This window comes from Pogona vitticeps, chromosome 13, assembly GCF_051106095.1.
Source record: "Pogona vitticeps strain Pit_001003342236 chromosome 13, PviZW2.1, whole genome shotgun sequence".
NCBI lineage: Eukaryota > Metazoa > Chordata > Lepidosauria > Squamata > Agamidae > Pogona > Pogona vitticeps.
Genome location: NC_135795.1, coordinates 4,721,773 through 4,738,866, shown reverse-complemented (window position 1 = coordinate 4,738,866; position 17,094 = coordinate 4,721,773). Strand labels below are relative to the sequence as shown.

Below are 17,094 nucleotides of genomic sequence, written 5' to 3'. Positions count from 1 at the left end.
TGTGGTTAAGTGGGTCATGCAACCAAACCGTCCCCATGGGAGGTGGCAAATGTTTGTGTTGTCTGAGATCAAATGGATACTTGCACTTTCCCACACAAGTCTGAGCAGTGTGGGGTAATAACAGGGGTTGCAACAAAATGTTGCAGCGTGAAGTACTTCTTTCCAGGGGCCTATATACACGCTTCTAAGATTGCTGAAATGTTGCCAGGCTGGTCAGTCTTCACCTTCTCCCTTCAACTCCTTACACATCAGCCTCCCAACCCTGCAGCCATGAAACAGCCCTGCCGCTTAATTGTCTTGCTCAAACATTTATTTACCAGCATGCCCGAGTTGCAGAGAGTTTACAAATACTAGGTGGCTTGCATGCCATTTTTTTCCCTTCTCTTCTAGAAAAGCTATATTCTGCAACACCAAAGAATGCTTCAGAAGATGCTGCTGTTATTCAAGGAGGCTGTTTTAATTAAAATTAAAAAAACACCCTTTCATCCAGTGGTTTAATGGGTAAAGTAAACCACCTAGAAACTCAGCTTTCCTTCTGGCACCTTCCCACACAAACAGGTGACCCACTTGCCTGAAACAAACTCAAATTCCAGTCAACGGCTACAGAAGAATAATATATCTCTATTAAGTGCTCACTCCACCCACCTCTGCCAAAGTGGCTCTGTATTTACCAAGAAAAACAGACACACAGACCAAAATAATCCTGGTCAGACGTAAAAGTGGAACGACCAAACGAAAACCTTACGGCTGGAGCGTGGGGGAGGAACAACCGCGGAAAGCCAAGCCCAGGAGCTGGGATGGTGGCGGGCAGGGAACCGGGCCTCTCTGAGGCTGGGGTCTCCAAAAAGGCTGGGTTCCAAAGCGGCAGCAGCGCTGTGCGACGGAGAAGGTGCGTGTTCGGGAGGCGCAAAGGTGCAGAAGGGCCAGTGTGGGTCCGGGTGCTGGCGCATCGACCCCTTGCCTGCTGCTCTGGCTTCCGAAGGGCGCTCCAGCCCAGCCAAGCCCTCAGAAACCACCGCTCAAGACCTCCTTCCTCGTCTCGCTTCTGTCCCAGGGTCAGCCTCCAACGCCACCGGAGACCAGGGCGGAGGCCTCGTCTCGGCCCCTCTCGGAAAGCTGCTCGAAAGCAGGCCGAGGAAAGGGACCGGGGAGATTTTCCTGGCTTGCCAGGCGGCCATCGGACGGATGGGCCTGAGGGAGCCCAGGCAGCCCGGGCACCAAAGGTCGGGAAAGGGCAGACAGACAGACAGAGAGTAAGGCATGAGGCTGGCCCCGCAAGTACCGAGAGCTGTCCATAGCAGTCCGCCGTGAGCCTTCGCCACCGCGGCCGGGAACGCTGCAAAGATCCAGTAGAGTCGACCCGGCCTTTCACCCACCGCACCCTCCAGTCATCAGTAATCTTCTACCCAGCCATTTTCGGATATGAACGCATCTATCACCTCTTTCATGGCGAGGTTTGGAATCAGCTGGTCCTGGGTCAAGGGGCTTCGGGTCACCGGGTCGAAATGGCCGACGCGCTAAGAAGAACACAGAGGAGAAAGTACAGTGGACAAAGGGTCAGCCTTGAGCGTGGCATCAGGAGCTAGCAGTTTGGCCCCCCCCCCAGACTCTGGAAAGACTGAAACGCCTCTCCTAAGCCTCAGTTGCAGGCCACTGAAATCTTTTTACTACAACAATTTCCAAGTGTAGCATCTTAAGGGTTAATCTGGTGGATCTGGTTTCACCTTCAACGAGCCTTTTAGCCCAATTAGTGACCTGGCTCACATGACCGCTTCACTTGCGTACATCAAACAATGGGCTAGAAGTTTGGAAAGATGTGGATTTACGGAAATAGCTCAACAGCCAGAATTCTTGGCAGGAGAAGCATGTTTGTAGCGGTTGTGAAAAAACAGGGCAGTTTGTTCTGTGTTTGCAGATGTACAACCCTTGCATTCCTCCATCTTTTTAAATCCCTTCCTTTTCCTGAGATATATCTGTTGCCCACTAAGTTTCTTTATTTCACGCATCTAGAGTAACATACAATTATAATTTTGGTAGCAGAACGAGCAATTTCTGACTCTAAACCTCGAAAGCAAGTCCTCCTGAGTTTCATGGGACTCCATGTCAAAGTAAGTTTGGGGGTGTTCCTTCAGGCCAAAATCCACTTGGGCTTCGCCATGTGTGAAAGGGCAACTGCCTAGGGGGGCTCCACATTTTGGAGACTGTCTGACACGACCAGTTGTGCAACCAGGCCACAACTAGGCAGATGACAGACAGCCTGCAAAGCCGCACACGCCTCTTGTGTCATTGCTCTTCCACATTCTGTGACTCCCAACAGGATTTTGAGCAATGTGGCTCATATGCTTTCATTTTATGATTAGGGAAAGGTTAAGGGCTAGAAAGAATTACTCCTGCTTGCACAACATGGACCCTGATTCCCCAAAAATAAGACCTAACCTGAAAATAAGCCCTAGTAGGATTTTTCAGGATGCTCGTCATTTAAGCCCGACCCACCAAAATAAGCCCCAGTGAAGTGAAACCCTGCCCTCCAACCTTATGCTGCAACCAGAAGATGACACAACTGTATTTGCAGAAATATAGATGGTTGTCCATGATGGCTGTAAAGAGGGCAGGGATAAAGCCCCAAGACCAGGAAAGAGGTATCCAGCTTGTCCTACCAAATAGCCCAAAGGACCTCTCGGAAAGCCATGTTTGAAAAGCGGAACACGGGAAGGCAAAACAGGTTTGGGGCAGCACGGAGGGAAGAACAAAGGAACAGAAGAGAAACCCTTTTTTGCCAAAATACGATACAACCGGGGCTAACTTTGTGCCTGTGCAACGCAAGGCATAGCCCTGTTTAAAAGCATCCACGTCTCCAGCTTCTCTGTGTGAACTGCATTTTTAAATGATGTGTCTAAATCATGTAGCTTTAGAAAATCCTGCCACTGACGCCCCCTTCCTTCTGTGTCCTCCCGACACTGACTTCTTTTTTCAGCTACTTCCTTGGCATCTGAGATTTCTTCAGGTGGGTACTGGCCCCTTCCTTCTAATCTCCGGACACAGAAACGTGCTTTTTCCTCAAAGGAACTGCTCAGCTCTAGAAGGGCAGCCATGTCTGTCCCAGATCAGGAAGCCAGGGCACCCATTTCAGTGGCCTCACACTTATCACAACAGCCCGAATTACTCTGGAGTAGTTACCTGGAGATGCTCTTCGATGTCCTTTCGGTCGTAGGTAATCCCACTGGGTGTGATGCAGGGCTCTCGCATCAGTTCAAAGCTGATCTTCCCACACAGGTAGTCAGGGATGTCCCGTTTCTGGTTCGAAGGGGAGAGAAATTTCAGAGATCCTAGATGATGCAAATGCGGTCCTTCAGATGTTCATGGAATCATGAGCTTGGAAGGGGCCTATGAGGCCATCAAGTCCAATCCCCTGCTCGATGCAGGAATACAAATCAAAGGATATCTCCTAGGTGGTTTTCTTAAGATTATCCTGAATGCCTCCAGCACTGGAGTGCTCACCAACTCCCGAGGTCATGGGTTTCGCTGTAGTACTGCTCTCACAGTTATTAAGTTTTTCCTAGCATTCAACCGAAATCTGGCTTCCTGTAACTAGAGCCCACTATTGCATGTCCTGCAATGCCCAGCGTCCCTCCTGCCCACCTCTGTGGGCCAGGATTAATGGGACTGGAAGCCCATCAACATCTGGAGGGCCACATACCACCCAGTATTGCCAGTTTTTCTTCTAGGATCTGGCTCCTATCAACCAGCTTGGCCCACTGATGGCTGCAGTGACCAACCACATTTAAAGCTCTGGAAGACACCCGGTTGGGGCATCAGGCCAAGCTACTGACTTCAGGAATGGAGAGACGGGGGTTCCACCTCCTGCTCGCTACCCAGAGGCCTGGACCCAGATCACAGAGCATCTCAGCTTGGAAAGTGGGAACCCAAAGGAGGCCCTCAAATAAGGAATTTTGTATCTGAGCAAGTAAGCGGTCCATGGGACAGCGAGGCCGTACAAATCAGTGCCCCCAAACAGCAGCCTGGCTCAAACACGCCCTCACCTTCCGCTTCTCATCCACTTGCGAAAACAGCTCGTCCATGTCTGCCAGGTACTTTTCCTGAAAGGCAAATAAGATATTCAGCAGAGCCTTCTTTGATCCCCGGGTACCCTCTGGAGATGGGACACTTTGTTACCTAAACATTCCAGAAAAGTGCAAATATACACTTTTCCCTACTTGAATGACCCGTAGGCAGCCAACAGTCTCTCTCCGCTATAGCCTCCTGCATTGCTGTTAAGATTGCTGTGCTGGGCCTCTGTTCCTTCCCCAGCCGACAGAAGCCAAGGAGGGCTACCATTATTGTATTTTATTTTATTTAAAATATTTCTATCCCGGCTTTCTCCCCAAAAGAACTCAAGTCGGCTGACATCATTAAAACAGTATTTAAAAGCTCAAAGCAGTAAGTATACAAATACTGTATTTAAAAAAGAATTAAACAAGTACTATATTAAAGTGGTAAAGAAGGTCAAGATTAAACAGCATTTAAAACAGAGGACAACAATCCATTAAAAACCTTCTCAGATCACCCATTATTAAGGAAAAGCCTGCCTGAAGAAAAAGGTCTTTGCCTGCCTGTGGAGTAATGGGGGCTCCTGACTCAATTTTCAGGGGAAATGAACCCACTTTTTGGTCGGAACTTTACAGGAGCTGTCCACAGTACTGAAGTCCAAAGTACCTTTGATATTGCCTTTGAAGTGTGGACTAAACCCTGAAGTGGATTCACATTCTTCTAGCTTCTCCTTATGTTGCCCTTCTGCCTTTCCCTCGGACATTCTTTATCTTTCCTGTGATTCCCTCTGCTAGAGAAGGCCCAGGAGGAAGGCAAGTTCACCAGGTGCTCCTGTGGACAGGGCCGATCCGCTGACCTCACTTTGCCTGCAAGGTGTTTCGGGAGGGGAAGGAACTCCAAGGATGGCTCGGATTCTATGTTCAATGATGGCTCTGCCAAGACCAGAAACCCTGCTCTATCAGAAGAGATGGGGCAGGGGGTTGGGCAGTGTGCTTGCCCAGAGGATGTTGGACTGTAATTCCCAGCATCCTTCACCTCTAGCTATCATGCTGGCTAGGTCTGAGAGCAACATTTAGAAGCCCAAGGAGGCAGATAGTAATGGACTGTATGGACAAATGGCCTTGCCTGTTGCAGGGCAGCCCCTGTCCATGGCACTCTCTTCGTTATTGTTTTCCACAGCCTTTGGAAAAAGTAGGCACAGAACAGACACAGAACCTGGAAATCTGCTCCAGAGGCAGATCTCGGCTGGCTGAGGGATTTGGGACTAAAGGGCAAAAATAAAAAATAAAAAAAAATCCCCCAAACCCACACAAGCTCTGCCCACAGGCACAGATACCTAAGGGGAGAACATGCAAGGTAGTGAGAACCAAAATAAAACACTCTCCCAGGGCTCTTCACTGCGGCAACTGCAGTCTTCTGGATGTTACAGAATTACACGAATGGCTGGGATTGGTGGAAGTGGAAATCTGACATCAAAGGGACGTTGGGAAGCCCTGTATTGTCAACTCTAACTGGCAGCTGTTGTTTCTTTCTCAGCCCTGCCTGGAGATCCTTGGCATTCCTGGGTGGCCACCCATCCCAATACTAACCCATCCTGACTCTACTTCGCTTCCAGATTCTGCCAGGGGGCAACAGGTTGCACGACCCTGCCCTAATCCATGAGGCCCAGGATGGTCAAAGGTTCAGGAGGGCTCTCACGTGTTTGGCTTCTATGTTGGCCAGCTGTGCCCGGCTCCGGCTTTCATCCATGTTCTCCTCTTCCTGGGCTCGTTGACATTCCTCTAACTCCCTGCAGAGAAAGCAAAGGGGAATGAGCAGGAGATGCAGATATTGGCTAGCAAGGAATACTAAAGTCTTGGGTGTTAGAAATGGCCACAAGTTGCAAGGGGTGGGTGAGAGGAATCACAGGTCAGTGGAGAAGAGCCCATGAGTTAGATGGACAAATCATTCAACTGCACTTGAAGCAGCTGCCCGCATTGTGAGCTGCCCGTCACATCAGACAGGAGGAATGTGTCTGACCCGGGGGTGGGGGGGCTCATCGACCCTTTGAAACCATGGCTGGGCATGGACTGCATGCAGCCCTCCGTGAAGAGAAAGGGGAAGGAAAAAAAATCCAAAAATGTGTGCGTGCCCGATGGCTCTTAGAGGCATCCATTAACAGCAGCTTTTATGTTTTTGGGGTATTCAGTGCCCGAAATTCACAGCTTCCCCCAAACAGAGGGGGTCCTTTGGGAGCAGGAATGCGGGAACTGTGACTTTTTATTAGGGGTGCTGGACTGCAATGCCCATCAGCCCCAGTCAACACAGCCAAAGGCGGGGGAGGATGGGAGATGCAGTTTGAAAAGTATTTCGAGGGCCACACATCCAACAGATAGTCTTTGGCAGTCTCGTCCTCCAGCCCTCGACTGAGATGGGAACAGTCTCCTAGCTTGCGTTACAGGCCATGCTACACGTTATTGTAAAAAAGTACAGGAAGTGGTCTGCACCCATGGAAGCACACCAAGTTATCACGATGATCATAATGTAAGGAAGCGCCCACCCACCAGGGCTGTCTGTGCTGCCTGGACCTCCAGAAATCCCTCCCGCTTCCTGCCTACCTTTCCTTCTCTGCCATGATGAGTTTGGTGAGATATGAGTGCAACTCGTTTTCCTGGTTGATCCGCTTCTCCTCAATGTTGTTCCAACGCTTCTTCTTGGCGATCCGTAGAGCGCTTGGAATGTCATCCCCAAAATTCAGTCGCTGCTCTTTGGCTAAATTGTAAGCTGTTTGGGGGGGGGGGAGGTAACAGAAAGAGGCTGTGTCAAGAGAAAGAACTAGAAGAGCGATTCCTAACTCTGCACGCACCTAATTCAAGGGGACCAGGACAGCTCAGTGAGCCAGGGGTCGGGAGCCTGATTTCCCCCCACTGTGCCAGCCTGTGTGGCCTTGGGCCAGCTGCACAGTCCCAGAGCTGACTCCAGAAGAAGGGAATGGGAAACTACTTCTGAGTCGTTCTCCACCTAGAAAACCCTGAAAATGGTCCCCATGTCAGAACTGACTTGACAGCACATGAGGGTGATGATTATAGCCTGCAAACATACCAGGTCGGTTTAAATGAAACAGAAAACCAGTGTTTCCCACAATGTGAATAAGCTAGCCTGCATAAATGGACTGGTGAATTCATCCCCTTCTCAAGCTCTTGGTAGGATCACAAGCAGGAGAACAGAAGTATCCACCTAAACTTGAACATGATGCCATTTCCTCCATGCCCAGACTGGAAGAAATCTGGTCTCCTTGCACCAGGGTTTCAGAACAAGCCAAAATGCAAAACCCACAGCTTGCTCTTGGCTTGTTCCAACCTCATCGTTTTCAACCTTTATTCCTCTAGAATAGATATTTAGATTTCCATTCTCGGAAGCCCTAGAGAGCAAGGGCAGGGATCCAGGCCACTGGACAGAGACCGCTAGGGCTCTTTGGTTTCATTCACCAAGCAAGCAATTCATTTTCCAAATGGGACTCTGATCCACAAATTCAAGCACAAGCACAATGACAAACCCTAAAAGCCAAAACAGAAATTCAATCACATTTTGGGGGGGAGAAATGCTACCGGTGTAATCCCATGGGTGAAGTCGAATACCTCAGAGAGTAAAGGATGCAAATTCTTGCACATTTGTTTCTTACAGGCGAGAACAGAACACCTCATAACTGTTGTAGTTATTGAGCAGCAGTGCAAGAGCGGGATTTGTGTGATTTGCACATTTTGGGACCCTTTCCTAGATAATTCACAGAATGTGTGAGCATGCGTGTGTGCTCAAAAACCAGCATTTTGCACAAAATACAAGGTTTTTAAAAAAAGGCAAATCACACATTTATTTGGGCAAAGACCTCACATTGTTTTGCTAATACTCGTGGTGACCAGACATGGGGTATTTGTATTCATATCTACTGTACTTAGCGCTCACATGACCAGCATCGATCTTGTCCGGGAAGCAGCCCAGCCGGCACTTCCTTGGCTCCCCACGCAGCCTGAGCAGGGAGACTCATCGTCCCACCTGCTTGTTGGAGAACCAGGAAGTGGAACCTGCTGGTTTGGAGGGGAGGGTCCAGTTTTCCCAGGGACCTGTATTCATATTCTTATCCCCCCCCGGGGGACCGAACTACGGACGATTTTGCAACAAGGTGTCTTGATATGTCAAGACACTTATGTTTGACCAGGACAAGTATTTGCTATATTGTTCGTTTTGTGTAACAAAGACTGAGAACCCCTGTTCTAATAAACACCCAATCCTGAGTTTGCACATGGGGCACCAAATTCTGAGCAAAGCAGGAAGGACAGAAAGTTGAAATTTGTGAGAGAGAGGCCTTATTTGGCCATGGATCAGAGGAATGCCCAACAAGAGTGACTCACTCCAACTAGAACCCTTCAAAGCTAGAATCCAGCATCCCTCCCCAGATAAGGACACCTGGCGAATGAAATACTCCCTGGCTCAAACAGACATCAAAAAAGAAAAGCTGTCCTCCCCAAGGAGTGAACGAGACAGGATTCCTTTTGACTTCAGAAACTGCCCAGCAAAGAAGCAGGGAGGTAGGAACCAATAAGACAGAAGGAAAACTGGGCTGCTCAGCCGAACAACGGGGAGCGTGCTGAATATCTCACGCAGCTCTGGGAAGTGGAACATCGACTCCGCCTAATGCTGTAACTCCCACCAGTTCTTCCCAGTACAGCTGACAGAGAGGAATTATGGGAACTGCAGACGAACCACAACTACCAGGCCATGCACTCCCAGTTCCTCCTGCATGAGAGAAGTACCATTTCTCCCTTCATCCTCACCCAACCCATTGATGTCTCTTAATCCTGGGCAGCCACCTTGATGCAGAGTGTGCCTGCTCTAAAGCATGTGCAAACAACCATGTGGCCCCAAAAGGGTGGGCAACGCACCACTCCTCAGCCCCTTCATGCTCCCGTATTTTTTAAAAGCTTTTAAAAATGGTACAGGAAGTCCCCTTGTGCCCTCCAGGGGGTTTCTTAGAAACCCCCAGCACCTACTGGTCTTCTCACAATTCTAATTTTTTAAAAGATCCTAGGAAAACATAGGCCCCAGTAGAGAACACAGGGAACTTTTTCAGTTAAAAAAGCAATTCACTGTAAGTAAGAAAAAAAATGGGGGAATCGTGGGAGCAGCCCTCCAGAGATCTGGGGCTAATTGATAACAGTGGTTCAGACTGGAAAGCTGTGGGTCCAAATCCCCACCGGACCATGAAGTTCAAGGAGTGACCCTGGGGCAATCGTGGGGATCACGCTGCCTATCCTACCTCACAGGGTTGTTCTCAAATTTTAAAAAGGGAAGGTATGGTAGACTGTAAAAAAAAGCATGCAATTTAACATCCATTCAGCTGCACCCATCCAATCACATCCCCTGGGAAAGGGGACCCCCAAAGGCTAGCAGAGGCCAGCCGGCTTACCTCTCTGAAGGTTGGCGATGGCCTCATCGTAGTTCTCCATCTCCATCTGGCACTGGCCCAGGAAGAAGTGGGCTTTCACCGACTGGCCATCCAGCTCCAGGGCGTGCTTGCAGTCCGCCAAGGCCTTGTCGTGCTGCTGCATCTTGAGGTAACATAAGGCCCGGTTGGTGTAGTAAACGGCCACCAAGGGGTTCCGGTTCTGGAAGAAAACAAGAGTCAGGAGAGGCCTGCAGGGGGACCAGAAGAGGTCTGTTTCATTGCCGAAGACAGAGGCTAAGCGGGCTCCTTCCATCCGAAAAGCCTTGCCCAGGAGAGGAACTGGACAAACTGGCCACTGAGTCCTGCTGTAGCTCCAAGGAACCCCTGGGTCTTGAGATACGTTGGACTACAACACCTTTGCTGCTGGCCAGGCAGAGTGTGGGGCTGCTGGGAGTTGGAATCCAACATCTCCAGCGCCCCGGAAATTACTTTTTGGGCTACAGTTCCCATAACACCCCAACCTGATGGGGGAGAATTCTGGGAGTTTTAGTCCAGAGATGATGATGCATCCTCTTTCTAGCTCTGAAGACACGATGAGGCCCATGGGTCCCTCATCTGCTGGCACTTTCAACCTTGTCTGAGAGTAGCCACTTAGTAGGACACACAGCAGGTTGTGCAACACACAAAACTGTTCCCCCAACAGACGGCAAAGATCCAGAGGGCAACCCCCCCACTCCATCACACGGCCCCCAATCTGCTGCCTGAGGCAACTCCATCATTCTGCCTCATGATAGGACCAGCTCTGCTCTCAATAATCTAAGCAAAGGATGAGCAGAAGGTAGATAGGGACCGGAAGGAAATCAGCACGGATTACCCACTTCCAGTTGTTTAATAACAGCACGGAAAGGAATCTGGAAGAGGAAAAGGAGCTATGGGGAATGCTAGCCTTTTGTGATGCAACTGGATGAGTGAACTGGGACAAAGGGTTTGACTCTGGTTCCATTGATTAGAGGTAGGGAGAAGCATTTGTTCTTGATCTGACAGAAAAGAGGGCAAGATCCTGCAACTAGTTATGAAGGAAGTCTCATAAAGACATTTCTTTCTACTTGTATAATCCTGCATAATTACAGTCATTGGCCAAATTAAGAGCTGCCGAGTTAGTGATGAGGGCTCCAGAAGAGTCATTTTGACAATCTAGTTCTCTAATCAAGTCATCAGCCTTTCACAAAAAGAGCTTTATGGTTAGGAGAGATATCTGTGGAATTAGCAGTCCCCAAATGATAAGGAACAAGGTAATGTGGAAGTGGTTTCCACAACACTCTAGCCGCCTAGAGTGGCCGCAAGACCAGACAGGCGGGATATAGAATAAACAAACAAACAAACAAACCCCAGGGAGGCGTTAAGCCAGAAACAGTGGAAGGCCAAATGAGTGATGGGGACCGTTCCCCATATATCCACAACCCATCTAGAACTTATCAAGACCTTCCAGGCTCAAAAACAGATCTGCAAAAAAGGGTAAGACTGAAATCTACGTAATTCAGCACCCATCTCCCATCCCCACACATATCATGGCCATTCAGAGGCCCACAAACAGCCTATAAAACCAGCATAGCTGTGATCTACTGACCTACCCCACCCCCAAAATTAGAATGCCAAAGTCTGAACCTGGAAGCTTAGCTGGCGTGATTCACAGCCACTGACCTACCATGTTTTCTGTGTAATCTTCATTTAAGACAGTCATAGTGTTTTGGGTCCCTTTTTTTTAAGCCAAATATATGGCCGTTCCCAACCCAACAACTGGCAAAAGATCCTGGGGTGAGGGCCAAAATCCCCGCTCCCCTTGCTCCATAGATTATTTACAGCAAGCAACCAAAGTGCAAGTTTAATTTGGAACAAAGAGTCACGTGGTGCCTTTGAGGTTAACACACCGATTAGGGCACAAGCTTCTGTGGCCTGTAGACTATGAAAGCATGTGGTATAATCAGTCTTTCAGCCTCAGAGATACTATAGGGCTCTGTGTCATTTTGCTGGCACAAATTAACACAGCTCTTATGGGGGAAATCTGTAATTTCTGCATTTGTGCCCCCATGTGGTGAAAGGTGTTGCATGGATTGGGACCAGAGATGGGCACGAACCGCTGGTTCAGCAGTTCATGCAGGTTTCTCCTTCGGACAAATAGGTGCTAGCCAGTTCCCAGCCCTGCCTCCTCTGGCGGGTGCCCACTCATGCACAATGCTCCAGCTTCCCTGCCCTGCCTCCTCTGGGCACTGCCTCTTAGTGGGCACCTGCTAGAGGAGGCGGGGCTGGGAACCGGTGAACTCCTGTTCATCCAAAGGATGAACTGATGAACTGGTGGTTCGCGCCCATGTCTAATCGAAAGGCCTTCAAGAAACAGTTTGAAATTGCTTTTGATAGGCCACTGGGGAGTGTTTTGGCAGCTCAAGAGTTCCATTCAATTCCTAAGGCGGGACCTTAGCCTGGAGAGCTGGCCAAAAGCCGGTTCTAGGACAGCGAGAGGGGGCGGCCAAGTCAGCGCTCTCTCACCAGGCCGCCTGCTTCCACCTTCACAGGCAAAAAGCCCTGAAAAGTGGGACGAGGTAAACAGGACCAAGTTTTAAATGACATGCTCAAGGTATTTGGGGAGGAGATAATTATCTACCAGAAAGAAGGGAGGGAGGGCAGGGAAGGGAAGGAACAACTGCAAGGACTCGTAAGCATCTTTTTGAATGTTCAAAAGTTTCAGACATCAGATCCCTAATTCAGTTGACAATCCTTTTGTATTGGCCAGGATCATTCCTCACACAAAACTAGGGCCTGGAAAGTTTATTTTTCTGGATTGCACCTGCCAGAACCATTCACGTACATTCAGCTGACTTAAAAGGTCTGAACACAGAATTTCTCTTATCGATTACTAATTGGGATTAATAACAGAGAAGCAGTGCACAGCAGAGTATTAAAGTGAAGTAATCATCTATTAGATTCACTGATTAGGAAAGCTGCTTTTTGAAGTACTGTAGCAACTTTTTAAATACTTATACTGGCTATGGGATTCTGGGATTTGCAGTCCAAGAAAGAAAGAAAACTTCTGATTTCTGAATGATGGGGAGCGGGTGAGAATCAAGAGGGTGACAGTTGATCCGAATGTCACCAAGCACAGGAAAGATCTAAATGGGGGTTGGGAGTGGCAGAAGCTTTGCCACTCAAGCCTCACTCCCAAAAGAAGAAATCTGAACTACAACTCATATTCTCCCCATCTAGAATCACCTGAGTGGAGTGGGATGATGGGAGCTGTATTCCAGCACATTAGGAAGGCGCCCAGTTGGAAAAGGCAAACTAACGAAAGAAAAGTCTTGCTCAAGGTTTAGAAGTTAATTTTTTGGGCCAACAGATTTTTTATACTTATATACCGTATATACGACTAGGACTATGAATTCTAGTCCCACAATCTGATTTCTACAAAAGCCCACTTCGGTTACTGTTTTCCATAAAAATAATATTCACAGAATACTGCCCCTGAACATGGAAGCTCTCCACATAGCGACCTGGCTTTTTATACACAACCACTAGACTTCCCTAGCTCTCATCTCTCCTGCTTGGAATGTGTTTTGGCTGCACCACTGAAGGCTGAATAGCTGGCATGCATCCCCAAATGCTTGGCTGCAGTGCCTTTTTGGCTCTGAGCAGATCTCTCTCTTTCTCTCTCTGTTTTTCACCCAGGGAACTCATGGCTTTAGATAATTTGGAGAAGCTTTCCTGACCTGACGGAGCTAAGTCACATCCTATCTAAAGGATGGACAGCTCCAATGTGTCTCATGTGGACACTGGAGAAATGCAAATTAAAATATCAGGCAGATCCTGCCACCTCCTTCCTCAGTGTTGCATCCTCTCCAGCATTCTGCCACCTTCTGCTGGTTCCACAGTCAAGCGCATGGGACAGACTGCATGAGGATTCAAATCTCCCCTTCATCAGCAAAGTAAGTGACTTTGGCCTAGTCACTGTCCCTTAGTCTAATCTTCCTTGCAGGGAGGTTGTGAAAAGGTTGAGATAACCTTCAGAGCAAGTCAGGGGAGAAATAAGGTGAGAGTATTTAAGTCACACACACAAAATACAGTGCAGAAGTGTGTGTGTGTGCATGTCAGGCACACCAGGTTTAGCAACTGACTAGCTGCTGACAAAGCTTGTTTTAATGGGTGCCTGCTGTCCATTTTTATTGCTTTGCTTTTAACTGCTTAATGTAACTGTTAGTTTCAATAACAGCAGACACATAAAATCAACTGATTTATGTAATTGTTGACTAAACAACTCAGATTCCTTCCGTCTACTCTGATTAACCACTATAATTAGTGTATTCTAATTTAAATGTGTTCTAATAATATAATTTATTCTTTTTTTATCTGTTTTTCCTAACTCATTGTGCTGGAAGTGGAAACTCGGTCTTGCAGGAAAATAACACAAATAAATAGCAGTACTAGTAACAAAGACAATATATCCCAATGGGGGCACTGTTGTGTGGTTGCTGGCGAAAGGAGAAAGCTAGGAGTCGTCATGCCAGGGAGGGTGTGGGATGGGGTGGGTTCAACAGCAGAGGAGCGCAAGGGCTGCTCAACGTATGTCAGGGGACCCTCTGTGGCCTGAGGGTGACGGATCCCTATTTGTATACATATACATTTGTGTGATGTATTATGTTATTATTATCACGTGCCATCAAGTCAATTTTGACTCATGGTGTCCCTTTTCAGGGTTTTCCACGTAGAGAGAATACCCAGAAGTGGTTTCCCATTCCCTTCCTTTGGGGGCACCCTGGGAGTGTGTACAGTTTGCCCAAGGCCACCCAGGCTGGCTCTACTCGCAAGAGTCACCCTGGGGGAACTGAACTCCCAACTTCTGGCCCTGCAGCCAGATAGGTAACTCACTAATCTATCCATTCAGCTATGTGTGATCTGTATACTTAGAGGAGAAAGGTGGATCCTAGAGATGGGCTATTTGTACTTGCATCCCTGAGGATCTGAATACGGAAAGCGGCACCACGGATTCCACGGAGATCCATTCTCTCCCCCGAAAATTGGCCGGTCCAGTCACCATTCGGCGTGTGGCGCTCAGCTCTGTCTTCGCTGTGCCAATCGCGGAAGGAGCCCGGCAAGCTCTTCCTCACCTTTCCACGCAGCCAACCATGATCAGCTAAACGGGGAAGCTCCCTGCCCGGCCTCCATTCCCGGGGATGCGAATACAAGAGCCCATCTCTAGCCGGGATCCTTTTTTTGCAGCCGTTTGCCCCATGCCCCACCCCAAATCTTTCCTGCCATGAGCTGCCTCGGCACGCAGCACCCATGCCTGCCACAACGGCCCTGCCTCCCCCACAGCCCTGGGTGGCACCTGGGCCTGTTCAGTGGAAGGCTGCATGGCATCCTCGTCCCGTCCCCATCTCAGCCTTTCAACTCTTCTTACCCTCAGTCGAAAACAGAGAAGGGAAGGCGCGTGACCTCTGCCCAGTGGGTCGTTCCTCTCCCTCCTCACTCAGAAGGAGAGGCACTCTGCCCATGTTCGGAAACGCCTGCTTTTCTCAGACCTGATCCAAGCAAAACCCTCAGATGCCTTTCCCTCCTCCATCCTATTCCATTCCCACTCCCATACAATGTGGGCACCCAGTGGCCCTCCAGATATTCCTGGACTACAAGCCCCATCAGCCCAAGCCAGCATGGCTGGCAACCAGGACAAACAACAACTCAGGCCCAATATCTGGAGTGCCACCAGATGCCCATTCCTGCCTGCACAGGAACCAAGACTGGCCCCCATCAAGGCACTCTGTCTATGCTCTGAAGCCACCTTTATCCTCCACCTTTCCCTTCAAATCAATTTCAACAGCCAGGCCTAAAGGCAACCACAGTCCTTGCCTGCCTCTCAGGCAACCCCCCCCTTTCACCCCCAATCTGAAGACAGGCCATGAACAGCAGCACACTCTGCCCATGCTCAGAAGCACTCTGGTTTACTCACAGAGCCAGACCCAAGCCCTGCCTTCCCCCCCCCCAGTCGTTTCAAACCTTAGAAGTGTCACCACTCCTTGTTTATTTTTTACTACAACTTTCAACCCAACATGTTGGCTTGGGTATTCTGGGAGTGGTAGTCCACAAAAAAGCTGGCTGGAGGATTCTGGGAGTGGTAGTCCACAAAAAAGGTTGGCTGGGGGATTCTGGGAGTGGTAGTCCACAAAAAAACAGGCTGGGGGATTCTGGGAGTGGTAGTCCACCAAAAAAGCTGGCTGGGGGAGCCTGGGAGTGGTAGTCCACCAAAAAAAGCTGGCTGGGGGAGCCTGGGAGTGGTAGTCCACCAAAAAAAGCTGGCTGGGGGAGCCTGGGAGTGGTAGTCCACCAAAAAAGCTGGCTGGGGGAGCCTGGGAGTGGTAGTCCACCAAAAAAAGCTGGCTGGGGGAGCCTGGGAGTGGTAGTCCACCAAAAAAGCTGGCTGGGGGAGCCTGGGAGTGGTAGTCCACCAAAAAAAGCTGGCTGGGGGAGCCTGGGAGTGGTAGTCCACCAAAAAGGCTGACTGGGGGATTCTGGGAGAGGTAGTCCACCAAAAGAGCTGGCTGGGGGAGCCTGGGAGTGGTAGCCCACCAAAAAAAGCTGGCTGGGGGAGCCTGGTAGTGGTAGTCCACCAAAAAGGCTGACTGGGGGATTCTGGGAGTGGTAGTCCACCAAAAGAGCTGGCTGGGGGAGCCTGGGAGTGGTAGTCCACCAAAAAAAGCTGGCTGGGGGAGCCTGGGAGTGGCAGTCCACCAAAAAAGCTGGCTGGGGGAGCCTGGGAGTGGTAGTCCACCAAAAAAAGCTGGCTGGGGGAGCCTGGGAGTGGTAGTCCACAAAATAAAGTTGGCCAGGGGATTCTGGGAGTTGGTGTCCTTCCCCCCCTCAAAAAAGAAGCTGGCCTGGGGGGCTACTGGGCATGATAGTCCTTCCCCCCCCCCACATACCCACCACCCCTCACCCCCTCTCTCCGCCCCCGGGGGGGGGGGGGGACTCACGATGGCCCTCCCGTAGCAGGCGGCGGCCTCCGGGTACTTGCGGCCGACGAAGAACCGGTTCCCTTGCTCCTTGTACTCCTGGGCGCTGCGGCTCTTCTCCGGGCTGCCTCCCGCCAGGCCTCCGCCCAGCCCGGGGCCCCCGCCGGCCGGCAACCCCGGGCCTCCCCCGCCGCCTCCTCCGGGGCCTCCGCCGCCGCCTTCCCTCTCCCTCTCCTTCTCTTTCTCCTTCTCTTTCTCCTTCTCCTCCTTGCCCTTCATGCCGCCGCCGCCGCCGCTGCCGCCTCCCAGGCAGAAACAGCCGCTGCCGCCGCCGGCCCGCCCGGAGGAGCCCGGCGGGCACCGCTCTCCCCGGCCTCGCCTCACCGCCACCGCCCGGCTCGGGCCTGGAGCGCCCGCCGACCGAGAAGCCTCCACCGGAGGAGGAGGAGGAGGAGGAGGAGAGGCCCCGAGAAGGGAGGAGGAGGAGGAGGAGGCGGCGACCAGGGAGACCGACGACGACGAGGCGGGGAAGGGAGGCGGAGGCAAAGGCGGGGAGGGAGGGAAGGAGGGACCGACCGGCCGGGGCGGCGCCGGCGCCTCAGGAGGCCTCCGGGCCCGACAGGCCTCAGGCGG

At 50.5% G+C, this 17,094-nt stretch overlaps 1 protein-coding gene across 1 annotated transcript; it reads right to left on the bottom strand.

Annotated features, from left to right (window-relative positions):
• Positions 1-436: 436 nt before the first annotated feature.
• On the bottom strand, positions 437-17,094 carry STUB1 (STIP1 homology and U-box containing protein 1). Its single transcript, XM_072982536.2, has 7 exons — positions 16,483-17,094; positions 9,491-9,689; positions 6,645-6,810; positions 5,746-5,836; positions 4,041-4,097; positions 3,178-3,294; positions 437-1,517 (listed from the first exon to the last, which is right to left on the bottom strand). The coding sequence occupies exons 1-7, from the start codon at positions 16,738-16,740 to the stop codon at positions 1,392-1,394; spliced, it is 1,014 nt and encodes a 337-aa protein (XP_072838637.2). The 5' UTR covers positions 16,741-17,094; the 3' UTR covers positions 437-1,391.